The sequence below is a fragment of the Carassius gibelio genome, chromosome B7, assembly GCF_023724105.1.
Source record: "Carassius gibelio isolate Cgi1373 ecotype wild population from Czech Republic chromosome B7, carGib1.2-hapl.c, whole genome shotgun sequence".
In the NCBI taxonomy this organism is placed as follows: domain Eukaryota; kingdom Metazoa; phylum Chordata; class Actinopteri; order Cypriniformes; family Cyprinidae; genus Carassius; species Carassius gibelio.
The window spans coordinates 34,232,285-34,248,625 of record NC_068402.1 but is presented as its reverse complement, the minus strand read 5'-3'; the positions used below and the strand labels follow the sequence as shown (position 1 = coordinate 34,248,625).

General features: G+C 35.5%; 2 protein-coding genes across 7 annotated transcripts in view; both read right to left on the bottom strand.

Moving 5' to 3' along the window:
* Window positions 1–954: 954 nt before the first annotated feature.
* On the bottom strand, window positions 955–3,780 carry lyve1a (lymphatic vessel endothelial hyaluronic receptor 1a). Its single transcript, XM_052562408.1, has 6 exons — window positions 3,613–3,780; window positions 3,267–3,429; window positions 3,044–3,183; window positions 1,599–1,844; window positions 1,433–1,511; window positions 955–1,304 (listed from the first exon to the last, which is right to left on the bottom strand). Exons 1-6 carry the CDS (start codon window positions 3,704–3,706, stop codon window positions 1,139–1,141), a joined length of 888 nt encoding a protein of 295 aa, XP_052418368.1. The 5' UTR covers window positions 3,707–3,780; the 3' UTR covers window positions 955–1,138.
* A 1,628-nt stretch (window positions 3,781–5,408) lies between these two features.
* LOC127962041 (inositol 1,4,5-triphosphate receptor associated 1) overlaps window positions 5,409–16,341 on the bottom strand; it is a 50,315-nt gene continuing 39,382 nt past the window's right edge. For 3 of the 6 annotated variants that reach the window (XM_052561457.1, XM_052561458.1, XM_052561454.1), the window contains 7 exons: window positions 14,025–14,178; window positions 13,882–13,931; window positions 11,181–11,300; window positions 10,914–10,981; window positions 9,400–9,519; window positions 7,783–7,914; window positions 6,931–7,710 (listed from right to left, as the gene is read on the bottom strand). In XM_052561457.1, coding sequence (XP_052417417.1) covers window positions 7,482–7,710; window positions 7,783–7,914; window positions 9,400–9,519; window positions 10,914–10,981; window positions 11,181–11,300; window positions 13,882–13,931; window positions 14,025–14,178 — 873 coding nt within the window. In that variant the 3' untranslated portion in view covers window positions 6,931–7,481. Of the gene's footprint in view, window positions 5,868–6,930; window positions 7,711–7,782; window positions 7,915–9,399; window positions 9,520–10,913; window positions 10,982–11,180; window positions 11,301–13,881; window positions 13,932–14,024; window positions 14,179–16,341 lie in introns of those variants that run through there. The other 3 variants (XM_052561459.1, XM_052561456.1, XM_052561455.1) reach the window with 3 other exon arrangements.

The window sequence follows — 16,341 nt, the reverse complement described above, 5'->3', positions numbered from 1 at the left end:
TACATTTTAAAAGTTAATGTATATTACGGTTTAATTCATGTATATTAAGACGCTAAGAGTCAAAACTAATGTAGTAGACCTTGCTAGCTGCCATTTAGCTGCAGTAAATTTAGGTGTTGTGGTAGAGAGAAGTTCAAGGTTTACTGTATAATACATGTCAAATATTCAGTCTGTTGTAAATCATAACAACGATAACAATAAGATCAAAGAAATGCAGAGGAAATGAGAAAAGACCCAGAGAGGTACTGCATGCCGAGTATATTCAGAGGGAAAAAGACGGTTACAAAATTAGTGCAGATAAAGAGTGTCTCCCATTTAACAAACAGAGAGAAAAATCTGAGAAAAAGACAGCGAAGGATAAATAAATAAAAGAAACCAGAGGGCAAAACACCAAAGTACTGCCTGCCTCAAATCAACTTTAAAACATATTTTTTTAAACATGAAAAGTTCTTTACTGCAAAACTACTATCTTTTATACACGCAGTATCTCCTGATTTCTGTTTATTTTATTGTTGTTCTGTACAGTAGCTTTTGATGTCATTACCGCAGCTCGCTTTATTATTATTATTATTTTTAAAATATAAATATTTACAAAACTGCACAAAATTTGATTTAAAATATTACATTTTTATAGAAAAAAAAAAAAAAATTATGATGTACGTTATTGCAATGTTGCGGTAAAGACATTTTGTAAGAAGAATTGAAATACATAAAAAATAAACATGTTCCATACAGATTAAAATCCTAATGACTTTTTTACTGACCTTTTTATAAGCATTACATACTGCACTATGATCTTAAAAATTCACGGGTTGATTTTTTTATTTTATTTTGGAGAGTCAAAAGTGCCCATAGTTGCAGAAACACCCATATAAAGGGTAGGCATGTATGTATGTGTATGTGTATATGTATATGTATTTTTATCAAGCAACACTTGAATTGAATGTCCAGACATTTAGCAAAATCAGTCAAATATTTAATGTAATAAAATAATTATAAAAAAAGACATGATAAAAAGCCAGCTTCCATATAAATAAACTCATCTGTGTCATTTTGTACTTCATTACAAAACTACAACATTGTGACACAGAAACACTAGTCTCAGTCATCCCAAGATGTCTTGACAAATAGAGAAATGTCACTCCTTTTCTGCAGAACTGCTGTTGTTGTTTTCTTCCTCGTTCTCCTCCACATGCTCCTCCTGTGGTTTCTGCAGGTCTTTCTCACCACTGTGCTCCCAAACCTCCGTCTCGATGTACTCCTTCTGCTGCTCGCTGTCACACTGCGTCCTGCAGGGTCTGTTCCTGTAAGGCACAAATTTCTATGATCAGCTTCATTACAATTTCAGGTGGATTAAAATGTAAAAACTGAGTTCTCTGGAGTTTAACTTTATATGTGAAAACGATTGGATAAACAGAGGAACATAACTCACGTTCTGACATAATAAAGTGCTAGAAAGACAGCAAGCATGACTGTGAAGGTGACTGTGATCAGTAAGGCAGCTGGAATAGCTGCAAATCACAAAAGAGAAAACAGTCAATACAATCAAACAATAACTGCGGTTATATGCTCATGCTATGTCAAAAGGATGATCATACCCTCAATCTGGGTTCCACTCGTGGGCTGATGCTTCCCTTCATCATCAATGCCGTTAACCCAGGGACTGTGAGAAGATGAAGAGAAAGGAACAGAGGAAGATGATGGGGAAGTGTGTTTAGAAGATGGGCTTTTCCTCAGATGAACTCCAGTTTGAGCAGTGGGAAAAACAGATGAATGTGTTGTGGTTGGCTTTTTTTTTGTCCTTTTGTGTGCGGCCATGGAAGCTTGGTTTTGTGCCTCAAAATCTGCAAACAGAACCGATTCAGGTTTATTACATAATGCCTTGATCAGGCATTTGCCAATTCATCCCACTCACTTCCTTCCACTTCACCACATCCCTGGCCCTCATAGGAAACCAATCTGTGATGATGTCACATCCAGAATTTCCTATTTCCTTGGCACACTAACAGTTTGTGCTGATTTGATGCCAGCTGACACACAAACTTGGGAAAGGAGTTTATACACAAATGTGTATGAGGCTTGTTAATAATAAGTATGAATTTGCGATCAATGGGACTCCTTCACTATGATCATATACACATATTTGTGCATAAAACCTGTGTATGAATCTTAATGATTTGCCAGTAAGTTTGCATAAATTTTTTTTTCATTTGCTCTTAATTTTGAAACTGAAACCATATACATGCAAAAAAAAAAAAAAAAAAAAAAAATTCTTTGTTGGTCTCAGAAACTAAACATTATAATAAACCATTTTTTTAAACAAATAGCAATGTAATAATGATGAATAATTTATAAATCATAAAAACTTAGTGAAACAGAAAAGATTATAAAACATGTATCAGAAGGTTTTCTTGTATTAATAACCGGAGTACTTTTTTTTTTTTTACTATCATTTACTAACACACACATATGCATATATCTGTGTAATATCTGTGTACTAAGCTTAATGTTTTGTCATTAAATTAGCATAAAAATTAAATTGAAATTTTACATTTCTTCTACAAGTAAGCACCAACTGAAACCACATGTACACTAAAATCACAAACTCAGTGGCTTTAGAAGCTAGACATTTTTCTAAAGCAAATTTTTAAGAACACATATTGCAAGCAACAGAATAACTGTGAGTGACTTTCACAAAAGTAGTAATTATTTATGTTCAAAAATCATATAAAAATGACAACTTATGAAAGGTCTTGTTTTAAGTGGTTGGTAAAATAGCATTCTTTGCATGATGATCCTGATGCGAATGTGAAGAAATGGTGTAGGTTGTATGGTAATCCCTTATATGGAAATGTTTTATGCAAATTAATGTTTTATGCAAATTAATGTTTTATGCAAATTGCTATCACATGCATGTAGTCTCACATAGAATAAGACATATTCATTTATCTTGAATAAAGCTTAACAAAGAACTCGTGTATTTTTGAATTCAATCATGGATATGCAACCAGAGTGTGTAAAATTATCAAGCAAAATATTTTACCTGTTGAATTGAAGCAGAAGACATCAAACTGTTTAGTGGGGTCTGCACGCCACACGACAACCCCAGTCCTGCCATTGCCACAGTTCGATTTGACCTGAACTCGGGGAACAACTACTATTTGCTCATCTACCCACCCGAACCTGAGATTCAAAAGGAGAAATGTTGATCTTTTTTTTTTTCACTTACAGTTTAAATGATTTTTAAATGATGACATAGTTTTTACCTGCATGTCTCCAGACCGTGCTTTTGGGCCTCTGCTACCTGTGCTTTGCTTGCAATAATCAAACCTAGACGCTCACAAAGATCTCTGGCTGCTGATGCACTCAAGGCGTATGTGTTTCCGATGGAAGCCTCAAACACACCGGAGATGGCTCGTTTGGGGATCACTGTTCATCAGAGGAAGAAAACCGAAACAGATTTTCATTAGATCTGTATAACACACTATTCAAGGTGAGTCAGATATTTTAATCACATTTTTAGTACTTATTATTAAGCAGCCTAATTAATTTCTAAAAAGTCATATAGATCCACAGATGTCAAAGATAAATAAATGCCCATGATGGACCTACCTTTTACTGACTGGATGTCAAAAGTTAGGCTAGACATGAATAAACTACTGAAAAGCAGCAGCAGCATCCTCATCCTCATCCAGACTCTGTCCATGGTGAATTCTGCTTTCTCTGAGCCTCTGAGCAAACTGTGATCGGTGATGTGCGTCTGAGTGCCAGGAGGAGAGGTTATAGGGAGGCTAAACTCCCCAGGGGTGCGGCCCGTGCGTAGAGGGGCGGTTATTGCATAAATGACCCGTACAAAGTGTCATGACCAAGCTGCCACAGTGGGGAAGAGGAAACAGGAGGTGTGCTGGCATCTCTGATGAGGGACTGTGCTCTTCAGGAGTCTGGTTCAGGCCAAGGCGAGAATGTTTTCACCATGAAAAACACCGGTGATGACAGAGGACCTGCTGACGCACTGCACCACACAATCAACCTTTCCATCCGCTGTGTCATAGCAAGCAGAGGAGCATAATCCATAACCTATGGCAGGAAATCCAGAAGCCAGAGAAATGTTCCAGGTTCTTTTCTAAGTTCCTGAAACCAGTTAATTTCCCACAAGTAAAAAAGGGGGTTTTGGTAAATTATAATATAATAGAATTAAAATCATGACATAAAGAGTCACAATTATGAGATGAACACAAGGGAAGTTAAGAAAAAAATATGCTTTGGTAAATCATAATTATGCCAAACAATAATGAGATCAAAATGTCATTATTTGTTATCATGACTTAACCCAAATTATAAAATAAACTGATCATATCACCATCAAAGGCTAATTCCTTTTTTTTTTTTATAAAAAATGCTTTGTGACATTATAAGTCATTCTGAAATTGAAATGATAAGTTAAAAAGGCCAAATAATGACAAAACGTTGAAATTATGATTGTATTGAACTTTATGGAGACACATTTTCTCCACCAAAAGATTAATAAATAAAAATAAAATAATTCCTTTTTAAATGACATAAGTCAGAATTGTGACATAAAAGAAATTATGAGATAAAAAGACAATTCCGACATTAAAAAAACAAAATTGAGATGCGAAGTCAAAATTATAATCAGATTTATCAAATTATAAGATAAAATATAATACTTGAGAGAAACTAGTGTAAATGATGTATATAGTTTCTGCTTATAGTGTACATACACTTATTACATAATCCATCTGTAAAGTATGTTCACAGTACACCTATCATGCTGATAGTATTTAAAAATCTGTAAATGATGTCCATAGTGCATGCCTTGTAAATCTGTATATTTATTGTACATTTGTCACGTCAGACACTGTATATCCTGTACTTACTGCTTATTGCACTTCTGGTTAGATGCTAACTGCATTTCGTTGCCCTTGTACCTTACATGTGCAATGACATTAAAGTTGAATCTAATCTAATCAAAGTCTTAATTATGAGAAATAATTGTGAGATCAAAGTTAAATATTATAAGATAAAAGGTCAAGACAAAGTCATTACGTTTGACAAGTATGAAGTTTTATCTCATAATTTTGAATTTTGTTTTATAACTGAATTAGTATCTCATAATTGTAACTTTTTATGTCAGTTATGTTGGAAGAAATGATCTTATGTGGTGGAAACAGGCTTTAATAGATCACAGATAGTAAGACTATAAGAGCAGCTCAAATAATTTGGTCTTGGATGAAACTGATGAGAACTATTTGAGTTCATTTAGAAATCTCTGACTACTCGCTCTGATACAATGGCAAAGTGAGAGATTGAGACACTAGAGATTGAAGAAGCAGGAGACAAGCGAAAGTCTCCCAGTGCTGTCTATAAGAAAAACAAACACAATTACAGACATTGTACTTCATTTAATCCAGTTCATTAACGCAAATAATTAAGCATGGAATGTTTGGTGTCAGTATCAATTTCTGTGTAAATTCTTATTTTTATTGTTGTTACATCAGACATATTCCGATAACATAATTTCTTTCAAATTCTTTGATTTAAAACCAAATAAATATATATTTACAGATAAAGTGACAGAACACTTTTAGTAATTTACGGTATTTTCAGTGACTTTTTATTTGATGTGAAATTCATCTTTTTGTAGCAGGGAGTTTGTGGGAAAGCAGGTCTATGATTCCTGTCAAGTTGGATTGATTCCCTGTTGTTTATGAAGATCACTAGATAGATGATGTGCTCTGATCTCTGGGACTTCTTGGGTTGTTTGTTCGGCTTTGGTCTCTTAAATGGACAATTTCCTCCTGTTCCCTTGTGCTTTCTTATTAACAGGCTGATGTCCATCAAACTTCCTGTGACAGAAGGCAGACACAGCTCTATCCCACTTCCGGCAAAACATTTCTCCAAACAATACACACACACAGACACACAATCATCATCTCAATACCAGGAAGAGACTTTGAAAAAATTAGCACATTTTTGTGGAAAGTACATTTTATTAGAGCAATATTGGTTGATGTTGCGTCAAGTGCATGACTGCAATGACCATATTTTGAAATATATGAAACTTCAAGAACATTTTGTCCCAATAATCAGAAAATAATCTTTTTTTATGTATATATATATATATATATATATATATATATATATATATATATTTGTGCACTATGACATTTAATTTAATTAAAAAAATTAATCACATAATTCATTCTCATTAGCAAAACCTGAATTTTCTTTCATTACGGAGAAAAGAAAAGTTTATTTGTTTAATGTTATAACTTATATATATATATATATATATATATATATATATATATATATATATATATATATATATATATTATATATATATATATATATATATATATATATATATATATATATATATATATTCATACAATTATGGTACCATTTATTGAACTTAACTCTTTATTACAGAAATATGAATTTGCAGGGGAAAAATTTATTTAAAAGTCCTAAATTTGACAAAGTTCAATGAGATATGTCAAAATTTAAAAGAAAAAGTTGGTAATAAGATGTCAATTATGTCTTCAAAATGATGAGATATTAAGTTATGACGTCAAAATAGATGAAAAACCATAATTATGACATTTAAAGAAAGATATTAGATAAATTCATAAAAAGTTGAACATTTATTATAAGCTCATTCCTACCATATAGGTTATGTTACGATTATGGAAAGTCATAATTATGATAAAAAAACAACTATAATTCTAACATAAAATGCCAATCGTAATGAGAAACTGATCACTATGTAGTTTCCATTTCCACCACATAGAAAAAAAAATGCTTTGGTTAAATGATTACATAAAAATTGTCAGGTCAAATTTATGAGATACTAAATCAAATGCTCTACTATGCAATAAATAGGAAATGTACTCTAGAAAAAAAACGTGATTTTCAAACACCTTTATTACAAGGTGAAGTGGCACAACAGTAAACACAAGCACACATGTGCAAATATGAATGCTCTCATGCTAGTTAAAAGTGCTCTTCAAAATTGTGAACTATTAAAACCAGTGCTCTGAAGGCACAACCCCACACAACCGTCAACTACCAGTCGCTAAATATTGCACTTTAGGATCTACCTTGGAATGTCAATTCAAATAAACAACATAAACAACTGCAAAGACTTTAAAACATACTGTACCAAAGGTTGTATTAAATATTGTACTAAATATATCATCAAATATATTTCACAAAACCTGAGAAGTTAAATCATAAGGTTCGAGTGGTATAATCATATCAACCGTGACAAGAATCCCAACCTCAAGTATTATAACTCATCAATTTAGTTTACAAAGCAAATCTGATTTCTCATCTAAGTACAATTGGTCCCTAAACAATAACAAGTAGTTCTGCTGTTTTCTAAATGCAGTGTGAAAGACTGGTAGAAACAATCTGAGCTGTGTTAATCTGTCTCTCTGTGATGGGTGAGAATAAAGTCATTCTGGGGCAGGGGTCTTGGACCCTACATTCAATCCGAAAAACTTCTTTTTGCCTGGGATGGCAGACGTGTCTCCGCTCTCACTGCTGCGGTTACTGAAGAAGCTTATGACATTGACAAGAATGAATGAAGCAAAAAACAGAGTGAGGACGATCCAAAACACTCGATTTCGTCTGAAAAATTTTGGGAATATCCGGTCAAGGACCTCTAATGCCTCCTCAAACCTGCTGCAAGGACAAAGACATGACTACGGATTCATTGACAATCATTTGACAGGCAGACATTTAGAAGTCAGTTACCTATTAGCCTTCCTGTCTTTATCAGTATTTCCTCTTGCTTCCTCCTCGGAGTCCTTCTGCTTCTCTTCTGCTCTCTCTTCCTCCTCCTTCAGCTCCTGAAGTTCTTTAGACCTCTTAAGTCCTTCTTGGTATCTACAGTCAAGTCAATTTCTGTTACTTAGTATACAGCAGAAGCAGAATTTATAAATAAAGATATATTTATTGCATAAAATAATTTTCAAGAATGTCTATTAATGTTGTCTACAGTGAGTTGAAAGGATTTTTGCTGGCGTACCATGGGTGCAGAAGGCGTAGCGATATTACGTAGCACCTGAAAATAGTCCCCAACCACACAAACTAGCTGGGGACTATTTTCTGCGTAATATCACTGCACCTTCTGCACCCCTGGCACAGCAGCAAAGTTCCTTGATTATTATGCAGGAATGAGAGTATAGTTCACAGCCATATCGGCCTAGAAAATCACAACTTTTCATTTTCCGTCGGTCTTACTACACGATGGAACTATGGAAGTGTCAAGTTTTAAATAGGAAAAATCTAGAAACTCTTCGGTCATTTTTGAGCGAGATGCTAATGGTCTAATCAGATTCAATGATGTATGCTAAGCTAAGCTAAAAGTGCTACCACCAGACCCGGAGATCAGCTGAATGGAATAGAAAACAGTAAAACTCTACTGTTTAACTCTGGGGCAGTTGGAAAATGAGTGTTCCTTATATTGTGTGTGAAGAGTGTCAAGAATAGACCTATATAAATGATACTGTATAGTACCGTATTTTTTACGGACTATAAGTCACACTTTTTTTCATAGTTTGGCTGGTCCTGCGACTTATAGTCAGGTGCGACTTATTTATCAAAATTAATTTGACATGAACCAAGAGAAATGAACCAAGAGAAAACATTACCGTCTCCAGCCACCAGAGGGCGCTCTATGCTGCTCAGTGCTCCTGTAGTCTACACTGAAGCGCCCTCTCGCGGCTGGAGACGGTAATGTTTTCTCTTGGTTCTTGGTTCTAAATAAATGTGACTTATAGTCCAGTGCGACTTATATATGTTTTTTTCCTCATCATGAGCTGTTTTTGGACTGATGCGACTTATACTCCGGTGCGACTTATAGTCCGGAAAATACGGTATATTGCCTTCTCAATAGTTGAAAATAATATTTGTTGACCGCTAATCAAAATATTGGGGAAATCCCATTGTCTTTATGACATTTATTTTTAAATACTGTTAACACTTTAGATTAGGAAACACTGTTCACTAGTGATATGAATGCCTTATGAACATATTTTAGATCCCTTAATCCTACTCTATATGTAATCCCCAATCTAAAGCGTTTAGGGTGAGGGTATATGGTTTTAAAATCACCTTTTGGAAAACCCATATTTGTTGACAACTAATCTGAATAATCTGAAAGCATTTTACTACGTTGGTCACCAATTTTTCCCAAGGATTATTACCTTGGTTTTCAAAAGAAGTGATAAAAATTTTTCCTGAGAATGTTTTTGCAATTATGCAACTTGCGTGATATAAGTAGTCATCTGAACAGACTTAAACAACAGTTTGCTGTTTCATGTGCACGGTCACACAGGTTTAAGCATTCAGTAGTGCCAAGGGCGTTACCCTCTGTTAAACGCTTCTTCTTCAATCTTGGCTTTTAGCTCTTCTGTAATCTTCTCTGGACTGCAGACAACTTTGGTTGGCGTTGATTCACTTTCCTGCTCCGTCAGAGGGTTTCCACTGCTTTGTTTCACATAGGAAAGAAGAGACAGGGATGGAACAATAAAAAACTGCCATCACGCAGATGTGTGGGAACTACAGAATTGGCTCTCTTCGTTCATAACCACGAGTTATAATAATATAATAATAACCTCTGCCCTATTGGAGAGACTTAAATGTCACATGGCACACATGCCACTGCAACTCTGACAGAAGTGAGACATGAGATGTTAAAACAGGTCCTTTGGGAGGGCCTTAAACATCACTCGTTCTAGAACAGCACACACATTACTAGATTGTTATCATCTGTCTTTCGGTCTTGGAGTTAAAACCCAGTATTTAGATTTGACTGTACAGTGACAATCTCTTCGCCTTATCTTGCTAAAATAAAATGTAGAGTCAGACACCGATGACTGGTTTTTGTCAAACCTTCCCATCTAAACGTTTAGGATACAAAATAGGATATAAAGTTGACTGCAGATGGGATTTGTGTGCTATTATAAGCACACAGAAAAACGAGAAGGTTGTTTAAGTTATAATCCTCCAAAAGGGCCATGCGTCTTGGTTTACTCTCTTAAAAATAAAAGGTACTTTATTGGCATCTGTGGTTCCATGAAGTGCCTTTAAAACATCCACGCAACCTTTCCACTGCAAAAAAGGTTATTTATAGTGGGTAAAAAAAAATATATTGCACAGCCCTATATCTTTAAAAAAATTATGCTAATTTGCAAAAAAGAAAAAAAAAAAGAAAAAGGCCTAATATGCTCAAAAGTACAAAATATAAGGTAAAACTTTATTTTAGGGTCTCTTAACTAGTTGCTGGTAGTGGTAGTAACAAGCATAGTTGTATCTTTGCTCAATGCAAGATAGGAGTCACGTCTTTATGGCAGTTTTTCGGATGTTTAAAAGATAATACAATACATATGAATAGTTGTCGAAAGCTGCTTTCAAATGCACATACTATTTTGTGAGAAAGTGTGACGTGCTACATCAAAACAGGCACTATTTTTGGAATCAGCCCTCCAAAATTAGAATGAAAAAAACAACAGGATTTCATTAAGAAAATAAGATAATGGGAAGTTTAATTAAGTTCTTCACATAAAAATTATTCTAGGAAAAAGGCTCTTTCGAGTAACAAAAATTGCTCTTCTAGGGCATCAGTGTGAAAACTCCCTTTAAAATCCTTTATTTTAAAGAATGCTGGTGAATAAACGTATTCAGATGGGTTTCCTATCTGCCACGTAAACATGCAACACTCTCCAGATGCATATCTTTTGTTAAGGCTTAATTTGATCCATTATTTTAAAGAAACAGAGGATGTCAAAGAAGACATTTTCAAGCATTATTTGATGAATGTGTGCTCATGTACACATTTTGAGGAATGTGGCGGCACAGAATCAAGAAAGGCAATTACTCACGATTTGTCAGGCACATCATGATGTGTAGGGTCTGAGGAACTGCCGTTCTTAATGGTGCTCGCCTCACACTAAAAACAACATTAGGACAGACTCGGTAAAAAAAATCCTCAATGTCTCATTCTGATGAATGGCTTTGGCCTCAAATGGTGACCTTGATAAAATGCCACATGTAGGAAACTTAAAGATAAAGCATCATTAATTACATGAGGCTGCTGACAGATTACAACATAACAGCTGACTAGGCAGTGTGTGTGAGATAGGACTCACCACCACAGGAAGTGCACCGACTGCAACATTAGAGCCAGCAGTGGCTGGCGTCTGCCCGGGGATGTTCAGCGGATTAAACTTGGGAACTACAGCCACACTGACTCTACGTCTGGGAACAGCCTTAGAAAGAGACAGAGAGAGAGAGAGAGAGAGAGAGAAAAAACACATTTTATGTGTAGATGGGCACATTCTCTGCATCTCTGATCTGTGTTATGGATGTTATTGGTACAATATTACAAAAGACAGGATTTTAAATGGCTGTTTGCAGCAACTTAGGTTCAGCAATCATATATTTCACAGTAATAACCATATTTTTGCCAATATAGGGTTCTTGAGCTGGCTGTATGATTATCTGGAGATTAAAAAGGTTCTGAAAGGTGCGATGTTACAGGTACTTCAGATTGGTGTATCCATTTACAGAGGAAAAGCAAACACATTGTTTTATTATTTTTTTTTTAATCAATATAAGAGGTTTTCTTAAGAGCCATAGAAGTAAAAAATCCAACACTTGTTGCTTTTAGTCCATGTTAGTGTTCCAACTTTGAAGTCATTTACAAAATGTCAAATGTTTGGTCAGTGAAATTATTATTTATTTAATGTATTTGTCACTGGTATTACAAGAAATAAATCCTGAGCAGCAAATTAAATTTCTGAAGGATCATGCAACACTGATGAGTGGAGTAATGATGATGAAAATTCTGCTTTGCATCACAGGAATGAACCATATTTAAAAATGTATTACAACAGAAAATATTTATTTGATATTATACTAATATTTCACAATATTACTATTTTCAGCTGTTTGTACTGTTGGTGAGCAGAAGAGACTAAAATGTTTTTACAAATGAAAACGTCTTCCTAGACCTGACTTGCAGGCCAATTTAATCAAACTACAGGCTACTGGTTTTTAAACGTCCTATTTTAGTTGCGAATGCACTCTTCAAATCATTTCAAGTTTTTTTTAAAGGGATAGGTTACCCAAAAATTGAATCCTCCTCCACTTGTTCCAAACCTTTAAAAAGTTTCATTATTCTCTTGAACACAAAAGATGATATTTAGACAAATGCTGGTAACCAAACAGTTGATGGTAGCCCTTGACTTCCATGGTATTTTTTGCCATATTGTAAGTCAATGACTACCATCAACTGTTTTTATATATATTAGAGGTGGGCATAGATTAATTTTTTCAATCTAGATTAATCTCACTGTGATCTTGAAATTAATCTAGATTAATCTAGATTAAAATGGCTCATTCGAATTCTGCCAAAGGCATTCAGAATATGTGTTACCCAAATAAAATTGACAAACAGTAAGTCTTTGAGAAGGGGTTTATCAAGCTTGGTGGTGCATTAGAAAAGGGGCTCATCTCCTGTTTCCAAAATGTATCACAAAAAAAATGCGTGAAAAAGCTGTAAACTAATTCCACATTACACAAGGTGCAAACAACATTACTCCTGTTTCACACCAATGTTTAAGTTTTTTTTTTCAAGTTTGTAGGTGTCAAGGTACAGATACCAAATAATAGCACTGGATAGTCTTCAATGTAAAAATGAAATATACAATCAGACCTACATTTATTCAGACACCTTCAACATTTCTCACATTATTACAGTTTTGATATAATCAAAAATTATATCTGGTTTCTGAATAATTTTTGGTTTGAATGTTAAAACTACAAAGAAATTCAGCCAAGAGCAGTGAGTGATTTTCTTTCATTTTCTTGGATTAACATTACAGCAGCCAGCAGCTAAATTAGGCGCGGTCACTTTAAGAGACGATGAATGCATCCAATATAATACACATCCCATTTTTTTCCTCAACTGTTTACTTTCACTTAAGAAATAACTGACAGTTTTTTCGAGCATAATTTCCAAGGTGGATATTTTGACATATTTTGTATGTATTTGTCGGCACAAGTGCAAAAATAAGCAAATTCGATGTTCTAGTGTTTTGAGGCGCCTTTCTCTGCGCGAGCCCTGAACACCAGAACACCATGGTGTTGAATTGGGCTCTTTCACATCTTTTTGTTTGTTCAAACTGTGATTTGCATTTATTCGTTCGGGTGCAGGAGGAGCTTCGAAGTGAACTTTGCAGCAGAGAGCTCGGTTCAGTGTCGCTGTCAGTGATACGCGGCTCTCTCTCTCGTGCGCACCTATCGGCACGCGCTACTCTGTTCTGCTTTTCCGCGTATAGTTTTTGGATGCTTTTATATTTAAATTGGCAAGCGGTACAGCTAAACAACACGTGAGAAAGATAAGCTTTCATGACGATGCGCAGCAGTGGCCCGTAAACTGTCCTGAACATCTTTTTAGGCTGTCCTCAGTGAGTCAGTTATATAAAATATCAAGGTGAAAGTCATCATAGCTTGCTTCCTATAGACCCAGCTCCCAACCCAACTTTGAGAATAGATTAACGGCGATATTTTTTTTTATCGCCCGATAAGAGTCTTGCGTTAACGCAGCACGTTAACGGCGATAAAGGCCCACCACTAATATATATATATATATATATATATATATATATATATATATATAAATCATTTATTTTTATTTTATTTTTTTGCTCAACAGAAGGAAGAAACTCATACAGATTTGGAAGAACTTTAACTTTTTTCAAAAAGGTTCTGCTATAACATCATAGGAGCAGGGTCTCCAGAGGTGTTGGATTATTTTAAATCCTTTAGCCAAAGACTTTTGCCTACCCTTCCCAATTGCACAGACATGGATCTTGATGTACGTGGAACACCATCCTCTGCATGAAACACATAAGATATGGTAAGAGATAAAACATAAGCAGGAATGTATTGGCAGGCTGGAGGGGAGTGGACAACTGTGGTTTGTTTACCTCCAGTGTCCACTGATCCTGCATTACAGCGGGTGGAGTTCTGGCTGGCAAGCTTCTTAAACTCCATCAGCTCAGCATGGTCCTTCTCATACGTCCGCTTCAGATTCTCCACATACTGCATCATCACCTCAGTGGCCTTGTTCATTCTCTTCTCCTGCCACGGACAAAGCAAGGGTTAAAAATGATCGTATGCACAAACCACATTGTTCTCTTAATCTCTAGGCCACTGGGTTTTTTGGGTCTCACTAACAGTAGCATTCAGGACATCATGGAATTATCATGCACAATGTAATTTATCCATGCAGGACATGTCTTGGATCAACATCCTTCAAAGATCAATGACATCTAAACCTTTAAGAAGCTTGCCAGCCATTCATGACCCTGTATAATCAAAGGGAAATAACCAAAACTCAAGCCTACAGGTGCTGTTCATATAATTAGAATATCATCAAAAAGTTGATTTATTTCCCTAATTCCATTCAAAAAGTGAAACTTGTATATTATATTCATTCACATTACACACACACTGATATATTTTAAATGTTTTAATTTTGATGATTATAACTGACAGCTTAGGAAAATCACAAATTCAGTATCTCAGAAAATTTGAATATTGTGAAAAGGTTCAATATTGAAGACACCTGGTGCCACACTCTAATCAGATAATTAACTCAAAACACCTGCAAAGGCTTTAAATGGTCTCTCAGTCTAGTTCTGTAAGCTACACAATCATGGGGAAGAATGCCCACTTTATAGTTGTCCAAAAGACGACCACTGACATCTTGCACAAGGAGGGCAAGACACAAAAGGTCATTGCAAAAGAGGCTGGCTGTTCACAGATCTCTGGGTCCAAGCACATTAATAGAGAGGCGAAGGGAAGGAAAAGATGTGGTAGGAAAAAAAAGTGTACAGGCAATAGGGATAACAAAGCCCATTAAAAATGTGGGGGAGATTCAAAAAGAGTGGACTGCAGCTGGAGTCAGTGCTTCAAGAACCACTATGCACAGACGTATGCGAGACATGAATTTCAGCTGTCACATTCCTTGTGTCAAGCCACTCTTCAACAACAGACAGCGCCAGAAGCATCTCACTTCAAAAAGGACTGCACTGCTGCTGAGTGGTCTAAAGTTATGTTCTTTGATAAAAGTAAATTTAGCATTTCTTTTGGAAATCAGGGTCCCGGAGTCTGGAGGAAGAGAGGAGAGGCACACAATCCACGTTGCTTGAGGTGCAGTGTAAAGTTTCAACAGTCAGTGATGGTTTGCAGTGCCATGTCATCTGCTGGTGTTGGTCCATTGTGTTTTCTGAGGTCTAAGGTCAACACAACTGTAAACCAGGAAGTTTTAGAGCACTTCATGCTTCCTGCTGCTGACCAACTTTATGGAGATGCAGATATAATTTTCCAGCAGGACTTGGCACCTGCACACAGTGTAAAAGCTACCACTACCTGGTTTAAGGACCATGGTATCGCTGTTCTTAATTGACCAGCAAACTCGCCTGACCTTAACCCCATAGAAAATCTATGGGGTATTGTGAAGAGGATGATGTGATATGCCAGACCCAAGAATGCAGAAGAACTGAAGGCCGCTATCAGAGCAACCTGGGCTCTCATAACACCTGAGCAGTGCCACAGACTGATCGACTCCATGCCACGCTCCATTGCTGCAGGAATTCAGGCAAAAGGAGCCCCAACTAAGTATTGAGTGCTGTACATGCTCATACTTTTTCATGTTCCTACTTTTCAGTTGGCCAAGATTTCTAAAAATCCTTTTCTTTGTATTGGTCTTAAGTAATATTCTAATTTTCTGAGATACTGAATTTGGGATTTTCCTTAGATGTCAGTTATAATCATCAAACATTATGATAAATATTTGAAATATATCAGTCTGTGTGTAGTCTGTTTGTAATGAATGAATATAATATACAAGTTTCACTTTTTGAATAGAAAAATTTAAAGAAATCAACTTTGTGATGATATTCTAATTATATGACCAGCACCTATGTTTCTAAATGAATGGACAGTGGTTTAGTCGGGGCAAAATAGCCAGGTTTCCATCCAAATTTGACAATTTAACATGTTCAGAATTGGAATTATTGCATAAAACATAAGCAAATAAGGCCCATTTCAATCCATTGAGTCAAAGAGAACACAAATTGTCACTTTCTGATGACAAACTGGCAATAAAAAAAAAAATGAGGATAAACCAATGAATTTAAATTTTTCATATACAATAAATTACTTGCACCTCAGAATGAGCAGACAAAACAAAGAAAATGTGTTCGTTGTATTCGGAGGCTTCTGCCTGCTGTTTGGGAA

Bases quoted from the DNA above. Each gene is read 5' to 3' on its own strand.
- lyve1a (XM_052562408.1), bottom strand. From the start codon at position 3,706: ATGGACAGAGTCTGGATGAGGATGAGGATGCTGCTGCTGCTTTTCAGT. The intron at 3,430-3,612 runs GTAGGTCCATCA...TCTGATGAACAG, and splicing joins TGACATCCAGTCAGTAAAAG to TGATCCCCAAACGAGCCATC. The intron at 1,512-1,598 runs GTATGATCATCC...TGTGATTTGCAG, and splicing joins GAGTGGAACCCAGATTGAGG to CTATTCCAGCTGCCTTACTG.